Source organism: Pleurodeles waltl, chromosome 6, assembly GCF_031143425.1.
Source record: "Pleurodeles waltl isolate 20211129_DDA chromosome 6, aPleWal1.hap1.20221129, whole genome shotgun sequence".
Lineage (NCBI taxonomy): Eukaryota > Metazoa > Chordata > Amphibia > Caudata > Salamandridae > Pleurodeles > Pleurodeles waltl.
The window spans coordinates 1,525,529,970-1,525,546,495 of NC_090445.1; the positions used below are offsets into that span (position 1 = coordinate 1,525,529,970).

Below are 16,526 nucleotides of genomic sequence, written 5' to 3' on the forward strand. Positions count from 1 at the left end.
TCTGATGTTCCATAGGTACTTCAGGAGTATCCTGGTAGTACTTGTCCTCTTCGACGTAGTGCGCCATAGCTGAATCAGTAAGAGGAATGAAGGAATTCAAGGTGGGGATCAGCCTAGCAGGTAAGTAATCTTGAAACATGATATATCTTTCTTAATTTTGTCCAAATACAGTATTAACAGTCAGACAACTCATTGGAGGTGGAGGGAGTACCTGAAAGACCCCTAGGCACTGCCTGAACGCTTTTGCACCCTGTTGGGCAAGCTGAAGGCTGCAGATGGGGAAGATAAACTCAAATGCGCTCTACACATTTCCGCGGGCCGACCCAACACTATGAGAGTGACGGGATCGGTCTGCGCGAATGTGTGCGTCAGTAGGCATAGAGGACGGACTGTGTCCTTTGATCTCACCGCCAACAAAGAGCTCGGGGCGAGAAGACCAAAAAAGGGTAATAACCCTTACCATTTACTCACCCGTTGGGCGTTCAAATTCTGCAAGGGCGCCGCTGCGCCGACAGTCGTCGGAGCACAGAGCAGCTCGCGGAGCGCTGACAGGCACCGCGGGTACCGCTTACCCCAGCGATAAGAGGACAAAGTCCTCCAATGAGCGCTTTGGTCAGCCTATCTCCCACTCCACGCTGACAGTGATGATGTTAAATATAATATAAATTAAATACAGATTAAATACCAATATAGGGAAGTGAAATGTCTTCTTAACTGAGGCTGCGAGCAGCAAAGGAAGAGGAAGGACTATGCTGGCAGGGACATATATACAGAGGAGCTGACTGGGGATTGGCCAGTGTATGGACTACAGTTCTTGGGAAATGTAGTTTTTGTCATTGAAAAGTTTTAATTGGCTCCTATTTTTACAGTAAAGAAAGAGATAGCACAATCCGAAGCCTCCGGTCCTGCCACAGAATTTACCATGCCTCATAAACACTGGCTGTGATAATAGCTACAGCTGCAGGATACATTTTGGCAGGTCACTCCAGGGGATTTCAGAGGGATATATGCCTGTAAAATACAAAGACATGCAAAATTTGGTGTGAAAGCATCAACATCTGTCTGTTATGTCCCATTTTGGGGCAAAACGTTTAATAAGCAATAATTAGTGCACTATCACATTTTATCACATGCACTAATTTCCCCACAGGACAATGGGGTACCTGTAATGGCGTCCTCCTTATGTTACAGTTGGAATTAGTCACCACACCTTATAAGTAAGACTTCACTTCTCAGCTGGACCTGTTCCTAGAAAGTCCAGGAGACTGAAGGATTGTTGGCTAGCCTTTGAAAGCAACATTATCCAGTGCTCTTGGCAAATAAGGTGAACAGATAGTTTCGTATCGGATATTGTGCACTACTTTATGGAGACCTATGGGCCTGAAACGAATATTCTGGCTGTGTGCTGGGAGGATATGTAATTTTTTGCTACAGTCAATGAGCTCTTCATAAATACTTTGATAGTACTTGTGCTCTGTAGTCGAAAATGAGGGCTCTGTTCTCACATCCATGGTAGTACATGAGGTGCTTTAACAATATTGATTCCGGAAGATTTTTTTAAAAGTGGTGGATAAAGTGAAGTCTCCCTCTATGGATCTGTGCTGGATTAACAGACAGTACATAGAATGGCTCTTACCTCCAGAGAACACAGGGCACTAACAACCTGGCCAACCTGGGTCATGACGTCAGCCTCCAGCCAGCTAACCAGTGCTGGAAGGCCCTAGCCCTAGTACGCTCGCTCGTCTGAAACATGCCCACAACTCTCACTGGGTACAAGACTTGCAGGATCTAATGGAGTCCTGACTACGATCGGGATGCAGCTCTGGCAGCTTAACAGGTGATACCCTGTGACTAAGCTAATCCAAGGCTACTTTCCTCATACACCAACGAGGGACTATCTCTGGAACTCTTATCTCCTTGTCCACCCACAAGCCCTAACCTTTTCGGGAAATTAGCAACTGCCTCTCTCTCCTTTCAACTCTAACTCAACTGTAGGCTCCTCAGGTAACTCTATTGAGTAGTCAGAGGGTGCAGGAAGGCGTGCCTGTCGCTGAAGTTAAGTACTGATTAGGGAAAAGGAGCAGGTAATTGAGTGTGTCCCTAAAATTCCTCTGGCTCTGGGAACACAGAAGCACTGGGACCTGACGGAAACATTACTTAGCACAGAGAGCAGAGATAGATATAATCTATTATCAAAAGCACACCTACCTCTCACCTGCCACAGACACAAGAGCTACCATCAACTACTTCGGACAGAGCTATCCCACGCTTGTCCCAAAAGCAGAGCAATGCCTTCTCCACTAATTTATCCTGGATAGGTAAGCACCGGAGTGGTTAGTTACATCCCTGTCTACGGCCCTTTCTGTCTCTCCGTTTATATACAGCAATCCTGGGAAGCCTTGTGGCAGAGAGTGTCCTCAAGGAGTGTCCGCAAGGGCAGGCAACAGGGAGATTTTTGGAATGGGAACCCAGAGACTACGAATCTGGTGGGAGAGCAGACATACTTGTGAAATTGTGCTACCTTAGAAACCTGGAGAGCGGGGCCACAAGTAAAGGTAACACTGGTTGATTCTACTGTAGTGCCAAGCAAAGTAAAATACCATAGCAAAGCATAGTCCAGCATACAGGAACCCCTCCCTGAGCATCACACCTCAGACCAGATCTGGTGAGGAATAGGACAGATTATTTGGGTAAGGGAGCACTACCTCACCTACTTTTCCTTATGATAAAACCTGTTATGCTAAGGATGGAAAAAATAGGCTAAAACCTGGAAATTTTCCAATCAGCCTTTCAGTCTCCATTTCCCAGGAGCTGCTGCCTTTTAAATTAAGCTAATTAATCTTGGGTTACAAAAGTACAGACTTCGGAGATTAGAAGGCAGAGGAAGTTTTAGAGGGACAGACACAAGACATAAAAAACTGACAAGGAGAAGACTGATCTTGGTGGAAATCGACTGGCTTTCCTTGATGACCTGAACCCTCTTCAAAATCAACTGCACCATTTACAGATCCATCAAAATCAGCACCACTGCTTATCTCATAGACAAGCTCCCCATCTCTGGTGATTCTAAGCACACTCGCAGCCACAATACTATCAGGAAGCAGACAAAGAAGTCTAAAAAAAGAAAAAACAAGACAGCAGGCCGTTTTCATCTGTGCACCTAGGATCTGGAACAACAACCCCTTGCCTGTCAGGAATGCCCCAATGCTGGTGCAACTTAGGAAAGACTAACCTTTTAAAGAACACTACATCCCAACACAGTAATCATTCACAACCCACCTACATCTTCTGTTTCTCGTTGACTTGTCTTTGACAATGTACAGCACAACACTGCAATTTAATTAGGTTTGCACTACAGAAATATCATGCACATATGTACAGACATATATACATTTGGAGGTAAAGAAATAAGAGAATTATTGAGGGGCTTTGAAAAGCACGTAGTTGGAAGCAAACTAGCCATTCAATAGACTAGTTAATGTTAAGTTACATTTTATTTGTGAAGCGCACCCTAAATGTATCTTAGCAATAGGAGTACTCCATGTGGAGGCACCGTTCTGGCCTCTCCAACCTCATGACTCCCTGGAATTATGAGAACATGTGTTATTCAACTAGCTTGTGAAATATATGCTTAAATATGGTGAGAGGGAGCAGGTTTTCATGGCTTGATTGCCTTTAGTGGAAAGGAATCCAGCATGCAATAAGCAGAAACGACTATATGGAATATGTCATAATATGCAGGTGTGGGCAAACCACCCTTCCAATCAATAAATAAGTTTAGGCTAGAGGCATGTCAAGAAATTGAATGTAAGTGCTTGGTCCCATGACTTTGGATAAGTGAGAATGGGATAAGAATGTGTATTCTTGCCTAGGTAGCTTTAATTTTATTTTGGTGGCACACACTCTGGGTGCTTTTCCATTAGAACTGTCTCACTGACTCCAAGTTGTGGCCCACAGCTATTAGATTTGGACACAGACTGAGGTGGAGGCAAGAGAGTTAACCAGAAGGGACAGAGAAAACAGCTACATAAACAGGAATTTCTCTGAAAACAGCAGTATCTGGGTCCTTAATGATCCACCAGGACTACCTGTTATTCAAACCAAGGGAGGAGTGCCAGGACTATGACCAAAGGTAGGCGGTGGGGCAAAAGTAGACAGTGCAGAAGTAGCCGGTTCAGAGGTTATAAACCGCAAGTTTGGTTGGGTGATGGGCCCATGGAGGGCCTTGCAAGAGAAAGCAAATACCAATGGTCCAATTAGATCACAAAACCAATCTTCTCATTGATGTTCGAATGGAGGAGACTAAGCAGCATCTGAATGTGTGATAGAAACTTTAATTGACAACTTAGTAGACAATTGAAATATACACATGGGACAGATCCGTCCAACTTTGTAGACTAAACCATATCTTGGCACTGAACATGATTTGCTTTGAGGCTCTCTGGAGGTATTAAAATAGTAGGGTCCTTAGCCACATGATAAAAACAGCTAAGGATGTGCATTGCTGTTGATGTGGAAGCAGGTAATTCCTTGTTGGAGTGAACAGATCTGAGAACTGTTATCCCTTTTTCCATTCGAATTTTAGGAGGTCAATTGAAGGCCAATCACAAAAGGCCATAAAGGAGGTTATTTTACAAGTTTTGACTCCCTATGTTAAGGATCAAGCTAGTGGAAGATGCTTGATAAGGCCATCAAGTCACTATAGCTCAGGCAGCAAAATAACCCAGCCTGTTCTTTACCAATGCTTAAATCAAAATGGCTCTTCTATTTCTGATCAAAATGGCACCAGGGTTATCTGAGATTCGATCTGCTGCAAACCAAATATCACTAAATTAGTAAATTGAGCCTTCTGGTACTGCTCAGTGTCTTGCTTGACTTTGTGGCTCTTGGCTTTAATATATAGGATAACCAAGATCTATGGAAGATATTGAATCTAGAAATATGTTAAGCTCCTATATCACATATAAATGGTGTGCTACTGCAATTTGGTGAAATGAATTTGGATACAACTGTGCCATGTGTATATTTTAATGCTTTTAAGAGAGCCAAATAGCTGTTTACAGTCAGAGAAAGAGGATATTTCTATTTACTTCTGTGAATCATCTAAAGAAGATTAACACATTAGGCACCAATCAGAGGGAATGATAAAAGGATCATGTAAAAATTGAAGATCTCAGATGACATTGGTGGACATTGGGGGCATCAGGAAGAATCTCTATTCTGATACAAGAAAAGGTTCAGCCAGGCTAACTGAAAGAGGCTCATATATATTATTTTTAAAAGACCTAAATCAAGTAACTGCATGGCCCTAGGAAGCTCTCACAATATTTAGATCATTGCAGCACAGTGGAATAAACCATCATGTCAAATACACCTGAGAGTTTGAGAAGGACCAGCATAATTCTTGACCCTCTTCATTAGAAACAAGTAGAATATCCCACAACATCACACCTACAGCTTTGTTCCATAACTTGAGGGAACTCTAAACGAAAGGCTATAAACTGTGAGCTGTCTCTAAAATGGCTTAACATTGCCAGTCAAAAATTACTCATCAGGTTATTAAGGACCCACCTTGAATTAAATATTGCATTGATAATATGAAGAGTATTATTTGAGATGGCTCAGTAAGACCTATCTCATCATGTCTGGACAAGATCAAGGAGAGAGCTTGTAGGTTCACACAAGTTAATGAGTTTCAAATGGGGTGGATTAGAGACCTCTGTGACATTAAATTCTAAAATGGAGTTGCTGGAATCTACGAACACGTTCAAATACTACATCTGGTCCATAAGACACATTTCCAAGAGGGTCTTGCATCTCAGTACACGAGGACACTAATTATCTGTCTTTCATTTTGAATTGTGCAGTTATACAACTGATTAAAGTTATACAGAAATTATGACAGCAAAGTATTATGGACAACATTTTCTCCTGCACCATCCATTTAAACAACTGAAGAACAAACTTTCACCAAGAGTGTGAAAATGGGAAAAAATCTCAATAATAACTGAAGTGGAAACTGCAGAACCCTTGCAAAACACACAACCAAAACAACAATAGCTTCAAAATATATTACACCCTGACATCAAGCTACACACCAATCTTAAGCATCAGTGTCCATGTTTGGTTGGGGACATATAGTTCATTATGCTATAATTACAGTTTTGTGCATTGCCCATGCCATGTATTTACTCCACCAAATTCTTGTCTAGTTTATACACACATGAGGTCATTTGCAACCTGTTGACTATACGAATATTTTACGTCTACTAGGCAGGCTTGGTATTTTCATACCATTTAATAACTCTTGTGCTTTTGAACATAGGTTCAATTTGTTTCCACTTAGAATACTTTATGTGGTTAACAATCATTTGCCAATGTTTTGTACTTGGTGTTTATGAATGTCTGTCAGGCATGATACCTTTTTGCAGGAGTGAAATGGACACAACGTAATTCCCACCTTCCCAGCAAATCAAACAGATTTCAGAGTAGTCACGCCTGACCCACCGGCCCGAAGGGACGAACCTTGATTTCCACCTTGCAATGTTGGTAATTTTTTCTGTTTCTAAAACAAAAAGAACCAACCTTAGAACTTAGAACATATACATTGTGAATTCTTCCCAATGACTGTAACCCAGTTCTGACTACCTAATGTTGCTTCTCCTATTTTAGGTGCTGGTTCCTGATAGGCTGAAATTCTCTATGCTATACATATAGAAGACAGAATTCAAGACCATTAACCCAAAAGTAATTCTCGCACATTAGGTATAAGAATAAAAGAGTAACCTCTAACACCTACCTAAGTGTATAAGCTCTATGAATCTAAATAGATAAATAAACATCAGTCCTTTTGACAGTGGATCAATGTTCATGTATTTGTTCCTAAGCTTAAATTAGCTTTCATCTCCTGAAATCATAAATGTACATAATTAATTCACTGCTCTTGCTATGAATCACTCTTCAGTAATCAATGGCATGCGCATGTAATAATATAATAACCTGAATATGAGTCTCTGTTCAATTAGCAAAACGTGTACTTGAAATGAATATGTCTTTCCTTTCCTCTTTACAGAAACAAACAAAAAATGGTTGACTTCACCAGTCCTTACAACAAGACTCCATTAGATAAGTATTTCTTCCTTTGACTTTTGTACAACTCTTACCAGAATGCATAGATTGCCGCTTGAAATATATCTTTTGTTTGTCTTTTGCAGGATGCCAGTGGATACGAGGTGCAGCAACAGGAGAACTGATGACCCGCTGCAAGGAGATACCGATGCAATTCCTGCTAAGTACAGCGATCGCTCAGAAGCAGTTCACAGAGGAAGCCGGAGGACAACGCCAACATGGACGTCAAACAACAGGTGAGTACGGGAGGAGGTGGGAACTCTGATGACAAGCAGTAATTATGGTGCAGCACGTTGACTTAAAAGCTATGCGCTCCTCCCTTAAAGGGGCCGCCCACCGGAATGCATGTGGCGTGCTTAACGTTGTCTATTTGTGCTTCCTTAATTTTACACTGCAAATCTATCACTTTTTCACTGCACAGAATTTGCAAATATTTTCTTTGCAGTAATTTGAATATCCCAAAGTGCTATTTCCGCAATTGAGTTTGCAATGGAAAAAGGAATCACAAAAGACTTGTTAATCTGATCCTAGGGGTGCCTCCATCAAACTCTAGCTAAATGGACATGCACTTTAAAATGCATTGATGTGCTACTACCAAACAAATCTTGTGTGATCCTTATTTGCAAAGAACAAATGAATCCGGAAGCCTTGACACATACATTGTTTGCTTCCCCGCAACTCTGCAACCACTTCATGTCATTCTGTGATAGTAAAATCACAATTTAATCCAGGGGATATTAGGGTCACCCTGTTCCCCTTTTTTCCAAAGTCCTTGGGAAAGGAGTTGTTATTGTGACTAGAACTAAAGATTAAAACTCTACACATAGTACCAGAAACATCCACTGCAGCCTGCATGAAACAGTTCAACACATCTGTCATCCTGTACCATGCAAACATTATTGCTGCAATGATACTAGAAGGTACCGTCCCTAATTCAGTCAGGGTTCAGACCCTCAAGAGGCATTGAAGTTAAATTAGCCAATGTCGTATAGGAAATCTTTACTTCATTGAAACAGGATTGACCATTGGACCTGACACCATAAAATACATAGCCGACATTACAACCCAACCTAGACTGTCTGGGCAACTACATCGTATAGGATTACTCAATAAATCTTTAAGAGGTACAAACAAGGTGTGGACCTTTTAGAGTTAATAGACAAATACTGTGGAATGCCTTGAACCTGAACTTGAGAGCATCCCCCAATTCTCTACGCTTAGGAAACTCCTGGAAACAGAATTAGTCATATTGGCCCTTGGTGGTAGCGCGTGAGAAATACTTCTGGTGATTGGGATTCCTACTTCACTGTAATCTGAGAATTAAATTTCAAAATGTACAGTGCTCTGAAATAATCAAGAGACTGTGCATGGTGCTACATAAAACTCCAAAGTAATTAATTTAAAAAAAAAAAAACTATGGCAATAATTATATAGCTATCCAAGATACTGAACAGTATAGTATAGCATTGTACCATTGATTCAACATTATCCTTTATATGATACCAGCAGCTTTATTATTTTATAAGTATGCTGAGACTCCAGCATTATCCCTACATGTTTTAAGTGATATCTTTGGAATGCTTAGAGTTGAAATCGTTTGGCTTCCTTCCAAGGCCTTATCTTTATGGCACTGTCATTTGTTTGCTCATTAAACAAGAGCTTGACTTTTAAAGTAAATATCTATGACTGGCATTTATCTTTAATGACTTTAGTAATGTTTGATTTAACACTGTCCAGAAACACCTACCTAAGAAAACCCAATGTGGTTCCACTACTAATTGCTCCTCCATTACTATTTCTGGTGAGATATAGAAGAAGGGTACACTTTGTCCGACCTCTTCCTTACCGTTGGGTGTTTTCTGTAGCCCATGTGTCTGTTCACCTCAAGGCATCTGTTTGCATTAATTTTACATCAGATTCTCTTAGTCTTGAGTCTGCAATTATGTTCATTGTCTCTGAATGAATAATGGTCTCAGGATCTTTGTCGTATGACCAAGGTTGCTAGAATTATGTGATTCTGTGGTGTTTACTGCATATCTATGGATGTTCCACATTTGCCACATAATTGACCATCTATTATATATTTTGCACATTTCACAAAACAGCTCAAACGATACGAAAATGTGTGCCAAAACCTGGTTCTGCACAATAGACCACTAAGAAAGGTTAACTAATCACCTTTCTGTTACTGACTACTATCTTCAGGTATTAAACTGGCACTTATGAGCACAACTTTGTCAGAATTAACAGGTGTAAAAATGTTAAAATAATGAAATAATACTGTCACATTCCACAAAAGATACATTTTCTTGCTGCATACTTTTAACAACCCAGCTGCATAATGTCACCCTTTATTTCCACATAATTGCAGTGGCCCTGGTCATAACTTATTGTTCCTGTTGCCCACTGGCTGCTTTCTACAGCCTTTCCTCTTCTGCTGTTTCCTGCCTTGTCTACCTCCTCATTGTCAATCAATCCAATGAATGCCTAAATTCTGCTGCAGGCAGTGTGCCACCTCTCCCCCTGATGAGATGCACATGTTTTTTCCACTCATACGCTCCTTTCTCATTCACACTTTTGATCCCTCCTTTCTCTACTATTAATCACTCCTTTTGAAGTTTCCTGTCTCCTCTTTGTGCTTCAAGGGGCCTTGGGTGCCATCAAGGCCTTAGCAAGCAACCAAAAACAACAAATTAATGATTCCACTCAGCCAGCAGGACATCAGGATACATAATTAGTTGTGGTGTTTCTAGACAAGGTGCGTTAGGACTCTTGCAGTTCTGGGCGGACCTAACAGAGATCTCATAACTTGCTGGGAGGTGTTAAGATGTGGTTATTAACGGTTATGGTGTAGTCAGTAAATAGAGTGTGATTGTATGCTGAGGAATAAAGACGTCTAATTTAGAGATGCATTGCAGTGTGTGCTTTTACATGCTCCCGGGCTGGGGAGGACACTGACGATAGGGGATCTGTGCTCTGAAGAAACAAGACTGCTCTCCCTGAGAGTTTGCAATGATACAGCAAACTGCTTATGTGTGCCCTGTGCGCCCAAATCGATATGAATCAATTCAAAGTTGGCATGTGTGGAGACGAAGCCCCACTACAGCCCATATACGGCCCTCAATGAAGTGGAAGGCCCTGTGGAGAAGTGCCTTTGAAAAGCCCACCAAAATCTGTTGGTAAGGCTGAAAGAAGAAATATTGTGTCATGCCATAACACAGAGCCATCATCCATGAAAAGCGGATGCTAAAGGCAGTGATAGCCAGATATGAAAGTACAAATGTACTTACCAGCAAGAGTGAAGGAAGTGCCACATGACCTTGAATCGGTGTGGTGACCTAACTACGGCTGAGAAGCCGATCCATGCAAAGTGGCGAGTGGCAACCAGCACAACAAATGCCATTGGAATAGCATTTTTTTCAATGGCTGCAAAAAGAATGCAAAGTGCAATGAATGCAAATGCAAAGAAGCCTAAAACAGCAGCTTTCTTTCGCTGCCTACAGCACTGGCCGGAATTCAGGCCAGGGCCATAGGCAGCGAAAGCTGCCAGGCCTCTTGTGTACCAGCCTGCCCCATGTGCACTGCACACGGGGCAGGCCGGTGCAGAAGAGGTCTGAAACAGCATCTTTCGCTGCTTACAGCCCTGGCCTGAATTTAGGCCAGGGCAGTAGGCAGCGAAAGAAAGCTGCTCCAGTGTGTGCTGCAGCCCATTTATTGGCTGCACAGCGCAAGTGCAGACTGTCTGCGCTTGTGCTGTGCAGCCCATACTAGGCTGCAGAACGCAACAGGTGAGCTCCGCTCCACTGGAAGGGCTAGCAGAGTTTTTGGACTTACTCTGCGCTCCAAGCGGAGTGCAGAATTCCAAAAACTCTGTTAGTTCCGGCAGAGCAGAGCTCCCTCCACACCCCTAATTTTTCAATCATGCGCTACAACAAGCAGGTGAAACAATGGATGAGTTTGATGAAAGGCTTGAGGTGCTCATTAAACACTATAAGTTTAGTGAATTTAATGATGAGGAAGCCATACGTCTTAGAGCCCTCGGTGGCAGATTCTTTCAGAAGATGCATGCTGAGATGCTTAGTTTAGAAAATATACTAATGGCTGCAAGATTCAGCATCTTGACATCAGCAGATCGTCAAGATGCTGAAATGGAAGCTGGAACAACGCTGGTCATAAAAAGGAAGCACATGTACCAGGCAGATGCACATAAGTTGCTGTCTTCAAAGAAGGAAAAGCTGTGTTTCCAATGTGGGTTTTCATTACCTCGGGAAGGTAAATGTCCAGCCATAGGACAGACAGGCAAAGGTTGCAGGACAGAAAACCATTTCATAACGGTTTCCAAAGCAACAGAGAAACCAAATACATCACAACAAGAAGAGAAATGGATGCCAGAAAGTTGCAGATGCATTCTTGCAACGCCCACAAGTCCAAATAATTACACCAGTTAGCACAAGTTGAAAGGAGACAAAGTAGATGATCGTCAAGCTCATCCTGCAAAGGCTCTCCAACGTCATTATCTACAGTGAAGAAGATGAATGTGAGATTATGGTGTTGACCAGAAGACTCCAGGTGCACATTGGTTTGGCTGCTTGCATCAAAGAGCAAAAAACAAGAATTGATCATCAAACGAAACAACCAAGTTCATTTTGACACTGCCCCAAGATCACAATGAAAGCCTGCGTTTTCCCCATAACCTTCATCATAGACAGTGGTGTGTTGATTAGCATCATGGTAGTTGAGAAATGCAATAACCTATCTCTTGTGCCATGCCTCAGCCCGTCAAACATGAAGGTATACACATGGGCTACTTCTAAACCAATGCAAAGTTAAGGGTCATTCACAGCGACCATGTGATACAAAGCAGTGTCCGTGCAAGTGCCAATTGAAGTTCTTCAAGGAACTTCATCCAGTCCATTCCTACTCAATTTTCCCACTGCTGCTGATATGGGACTGATATTTCTCGATTTCAACCTAGATGTATATTTCTAATTTCCCTTACACCCACTTTACTACCAACCACTCCCCAACTCCGAGCACCACCCTTCTGGTATCAATGCGGGCCTCAGTCACATCACTGACCAAACTTTGCGGGCCATGGGAAAATGTTAACGAGTAGCCATGCACCGGCTTTATAAAATAAACCATAGTGCTGGAGCATTGCGTTCACGGTAACAGAGGTTCATCTGAAAAACATTTTGGGCTTGACCCACGTGCCCTCTAGGTTGTAATTGGATTTGTCAAAGAGAGCGAGCGATTGAAATTTTATTTTGTGAGCTTTTCCGTGATTTCATATATTTTGTACTTTGTTAAGTGTGCTAGGATTGTAGTTTGTATGTTTTCTTTAGGCATCGTATCTGTACCTATTCAGCCTGTTTTTGCCAAGTTACCGAGAATGCCGGCAAGTGTATAAATTCTGCCCTCAAGCAACATCCTGGAGATAGTAATTTCCACACCCTGTCAAGAAAGATAGGTGTAGTTTCTACCGCCTGCAATTTCTGTTGTGGGTTTTGGGAAGTTTGGAGACGGTCCCTGTCTATCCATAGTCTAAGCAATATGTGGATTAGGTGCGGAGTTGGTATTTTATAGACGGTCCCTGCTCATGTAAGCTTCTGTAAAGAACGAACGAAACTCTCTGGTGTACCTTTGCAGATGCTCCCTTGGCTAAAAATCAGGCATCTGTGCGCTGCAGCCTGTGAGTGAGGCACGGGAAATGGCATTTTTCTGAGCGGCTTTCTCTGGTCCGGGAGAAAACGCCCTCTTTCCCAGCAGACTGAAAAGAGGCTGTAGGGGTTGGTCCTTGACACACCGTCCCAGGTTTTATACAGTTTATGTAGCCTATATTGAATATGTTGGTCATTTACAGCCTGTGTATGGCTACCGTTCCTGTAGTCCTTGGATGGGTGCCGATGGTCTATTCCTGTGTATCTTTCCAGTGATTGTCATTTGAATAAAGCACGGTGTTGTAAGTACGGTGTTGTCAGTTTGTAGACCGTCCCTGGATGTCTTTGGTTTCATCTGCTTACGCCGCCTGACTCTTCAGTTGAGGTCACATTAGGGTCCAGTCCCGGTGTTTTAAGATGGCTAACTGCGCATTATCCCGCCCGTACTCGTGGAAGACACAACTAAGTGTGGCAGAAAGCCCAACAGTGCAAGCTTTAGGCAGGGCTGGCTGAATAGCCCATTTGAGCCACTTGACAGCTCTGCAGTCTGTGATTCAGATCGGGGGGTCTACGATTCTTATGCTGCCCATAGCCTAGGGTATCCATAAGAATTAATGCACTCTGAAAATGCGTGTGTTAAATTTTAAAGAGCCCCTTGATGACTACACTTATCAGCAGCGCATCCTGTAAAACAAACGGATCCAAAGCGAGCAATCAATGCAGCGGAACCTGTAAATCATATGAAGTGGACATCTTCGGAGGCTACGGGTTGATAGTTTGCAGATGATCTCCGGCATCGAACGTAGTATATTGCAGACGCTCCCTGGACGGAAAGCTGGTAGTTTGCCGACGCCCCCTGGAATCCCGACTGGCACTTTGCAGACGCTCCTCGGTGTGACAGGCCGGCAGGGCTGGGCTGAGCGGCTTTCAGAGGTTGGAGCCTGACAGGGAGCGTCTGGAGCTCAGGGGGAGCGGGAGCTGGGGCGTCAGGCGGAGTCTGCACAGACAAGGCGGGATCTGCTGAAACCGAAGAGCTGACCCGGCCGCATCTGCAGTCCAGCGCCGTGGATTATCCAGCCCATGTTGGATCCCTGCACCCCATGTGCCCCTGGATCGCTGCTCCTCCTGATGATCCATTGCGTTCTGGATCACTGCGGCCCCTCCCTTATGGATCTCTGACTCCTTTTTCCACTCTATCATCCATTAATTTTTGGAACTCTGCGGCAGGGGTCTCTCGGATCACTAAATACAGTGACCACTGGATCTCTGCACCCGAAAGCGCCCGCCTCCTCCCCTAGTGCTCTGCCGTCATTATCTCCTCGTATCTCCCCTTTTGTCCTCCTCCCCCGAAACCTAGACCTCTGCAGCGAGGTTCCCACCCCCCGATTCACTTCTGGATCTTTGAACCACGGATTCCAACCGGATTCCATCTCGGATCTCTGCACCCCCCTCTGGATCTCGACGGACGATGCTTGGTTCCCAGTAGCCGGGGCTGAGAGGTGGAACCACAACCATGACGGTGGATTTTGAAGAATGTATAAAGGATTCCCCGAGATTCCGGTAAGCGGGATGGTGTCAGCTAGGCGGCGGGGACCGGTGCAGGCAGTAGATCCCATAGGGGGTGTGGCTCGTCTGACTCGAAGTGGGTTATCAAATGGAAGTGGACCCCCGCACCAGGGGGACCTTGAAGTTAATTGGACCATGCTGATCAGGGAAGGGGACCCGATGGGAAGCAGATCGTCTATGTGCAAAGTGGTTTGGATAATCGTGTCCTTTAGTTCACAGGGTGTGAGGGGGTGGAAGTTAAATTCCCCAGGGGTTAGGGTGTCATTGGGCTAGCTAGTAGATCTCTCAGTGGGTCCATGGGGTGTAGTAGATCCTTTGGCGAAGGACGTCTTTAAGGGGAAAGTTTCTCTTCCCTATTGGAGCGTGGTTTACTGAGGACAAATTGATCCACCTTGTTAGAGAGGGATCCTCAAGGGCTCGGGTCTCCGCACTGGAGGATGGGCCAGTCTGAGTAGTACTCGGGTGGTCTTGAGGGGAAGCGTGCCCCCGCTTGGAGGTGAATCATTAATGGGGATGCCGGAGGCGAGGGGGGAGGGGGGATGTTAGTAGCTTTATCTGATAAGAGGTGGGTCCTTCAAGGGCAGTGGCTGTTATGGCTGTTTAGTAGGCCATTGGTGGGAGGGGGTAGATTCCCCTTCTGCTGTGAATCCTGGTGCAGTGGATCGTTTGAAAGGGTGATTGGTCAATGCCGAGGCAGTAGATTCATCTAGCCCATGAGGGACAGTGGATCCTCTGACTAGAGGGCGTGTCGTGATACACCATGGTCTAGCTGCAGGATTGGGCCCTTGGATGCAAGTAGTGGATCTCCTAGCCGGAGCAGGTATTCTTGGGAGATGGATCTTTTGGCTAGAGGAGGGTCCTTAAGATTTGTGGGCCGCTAGTTCGCAGCCATGATTAGACGGAGAATATCAATGGAGTAGGAGGCCATGTCCACAGACAGTGGATTCTTGAGCCGGTGGCGGATCTTGTTTCCCCGGCGACCCCTTGGCCGGGTTGTGTGCCTGGCCCTCTCCACCAGGACATCATCGCACAGTTTGATGCTGTGTTCTTGTGAGCACCCCGGAAGGCCGGGTTGGTACATTGTTACCGTGCATAGAGCTCAGCTACTTTGTTGCATTTGAACTGTACTTGCATGTTATGGGTACATTTAGTTTTTTCATACATTGTAGCTTGTACCTTGTGTTGTTGCAGGTACATTCAACGTTGCCATTTTGTTCTGTCATTGTCTGAGCTATCTCCTCAGTCACGAACCAGTGCATGCAGAAGAGAGGTCAGTTTATAGACACGGAGGAGTAGTTTATGAAAAGCAATGCACTAAAATTATGGAGTCTGCTGGGATGCGCGCGTGCCGGGGGGGGGGGGGGGAGGGGGGGGGGTTTGGAGTGTGTCGAGTGAATGGGGTATCCTTGGATTACAGTGGCCAGTGAGTCCAGTTCCCTGCTCGAGCTGCAGACAGTGTGTGCGTGGGTGGGGGGCGGGCTTGGGGGGGGGGGGGGGGGGTCAGGATCAGGTTGATGAATGAATGAAAGACAGAAGGGGAAAGGGCGGGTGATCTGCTGTGAATCCGCGATGTCAGTGTGAGGCCAGACTCTCCTGTTCTGGTCACAGCCACATAACGTCTCCTGATCTTGTCGCTGGTCCGCCATGCCTGCTCTGAGCACAACCACTGCCTGTCTGAGGCCTGCCCTGTGCGCAGTAACGCATCTGATGCACAGCCTGCCTAAGCATAGCCATGCCTGCTCTGTAACACAGTTAATATACAGCCTGTCTGGTGCCAGCCATGCCTACACTGAGCACAAACAAACACCCAGCCTACTGCCTGTCTGAGGCTTGCCCTGTGCCCGCTACCGCACCGGATTCACTGCCTGTCTGTGGCCTGCCTTGCCTTTGCTATGTGCTCAATAACACATTTAGTGGGCAGCCTGTTTGAGGACAGCAATGCCTGCTCTGAGCACAAACAACCCCCCAGTCTGCTGCCTGTCTGAAGCCAGCTTTGCTTGCCCTATGCTCAGTGACACATCCGGTGTACACCTTGTCCGCGGTCAGCCATGCCTGCTGTGTGCTCATCAGTGCATAATTTGTAAATAAAAAGGTGCTGGTGCCCAAAGACGACCTCTTAAACACGCAGCTGCTGCAATTAAATGTGCGAACAGAATATTAAGGCATCGTAAT

At 44.6% G+C, this 16,526-nt stretch overlaps 2 protein-coding genes across 2 annotated transcripts in view; one reads left to right on the forward strand and one right to left on the reverse strand.

Annotated features, from left to right (window-relative positions):
* Positions 1 to 16,526, reverse strand: part of PUSL1 (pseudouridine synthase like 1) — a 433,096-nt gene that overhangs the window by 402,739 nt on the left and 13,831 nt on the right. The gene's annotated exons all lie outside the window — the stretch shown is intronic.
* Positions 8,120 to 16,526, forward strand: part of ACAP3 (ArfGAP with coiled-coil, ankyrin repeat and PH domains 3) — a 308,590-nt gene continuing 300,183 nt past the window's right edge. Inside the window, exon 1 of the mRNA XM_069241084.1 lies at positions 8,120 to 14,348. Coding sequence (XP_069097185.1) covers positions 14,302 to 14,348 — 47 coding nt within the window. The 5' untranslated portion in view covers positions 8,120 to 14,301. The remainder of the gene's footprint in view (positions 14,349 to 16,526) is intronic.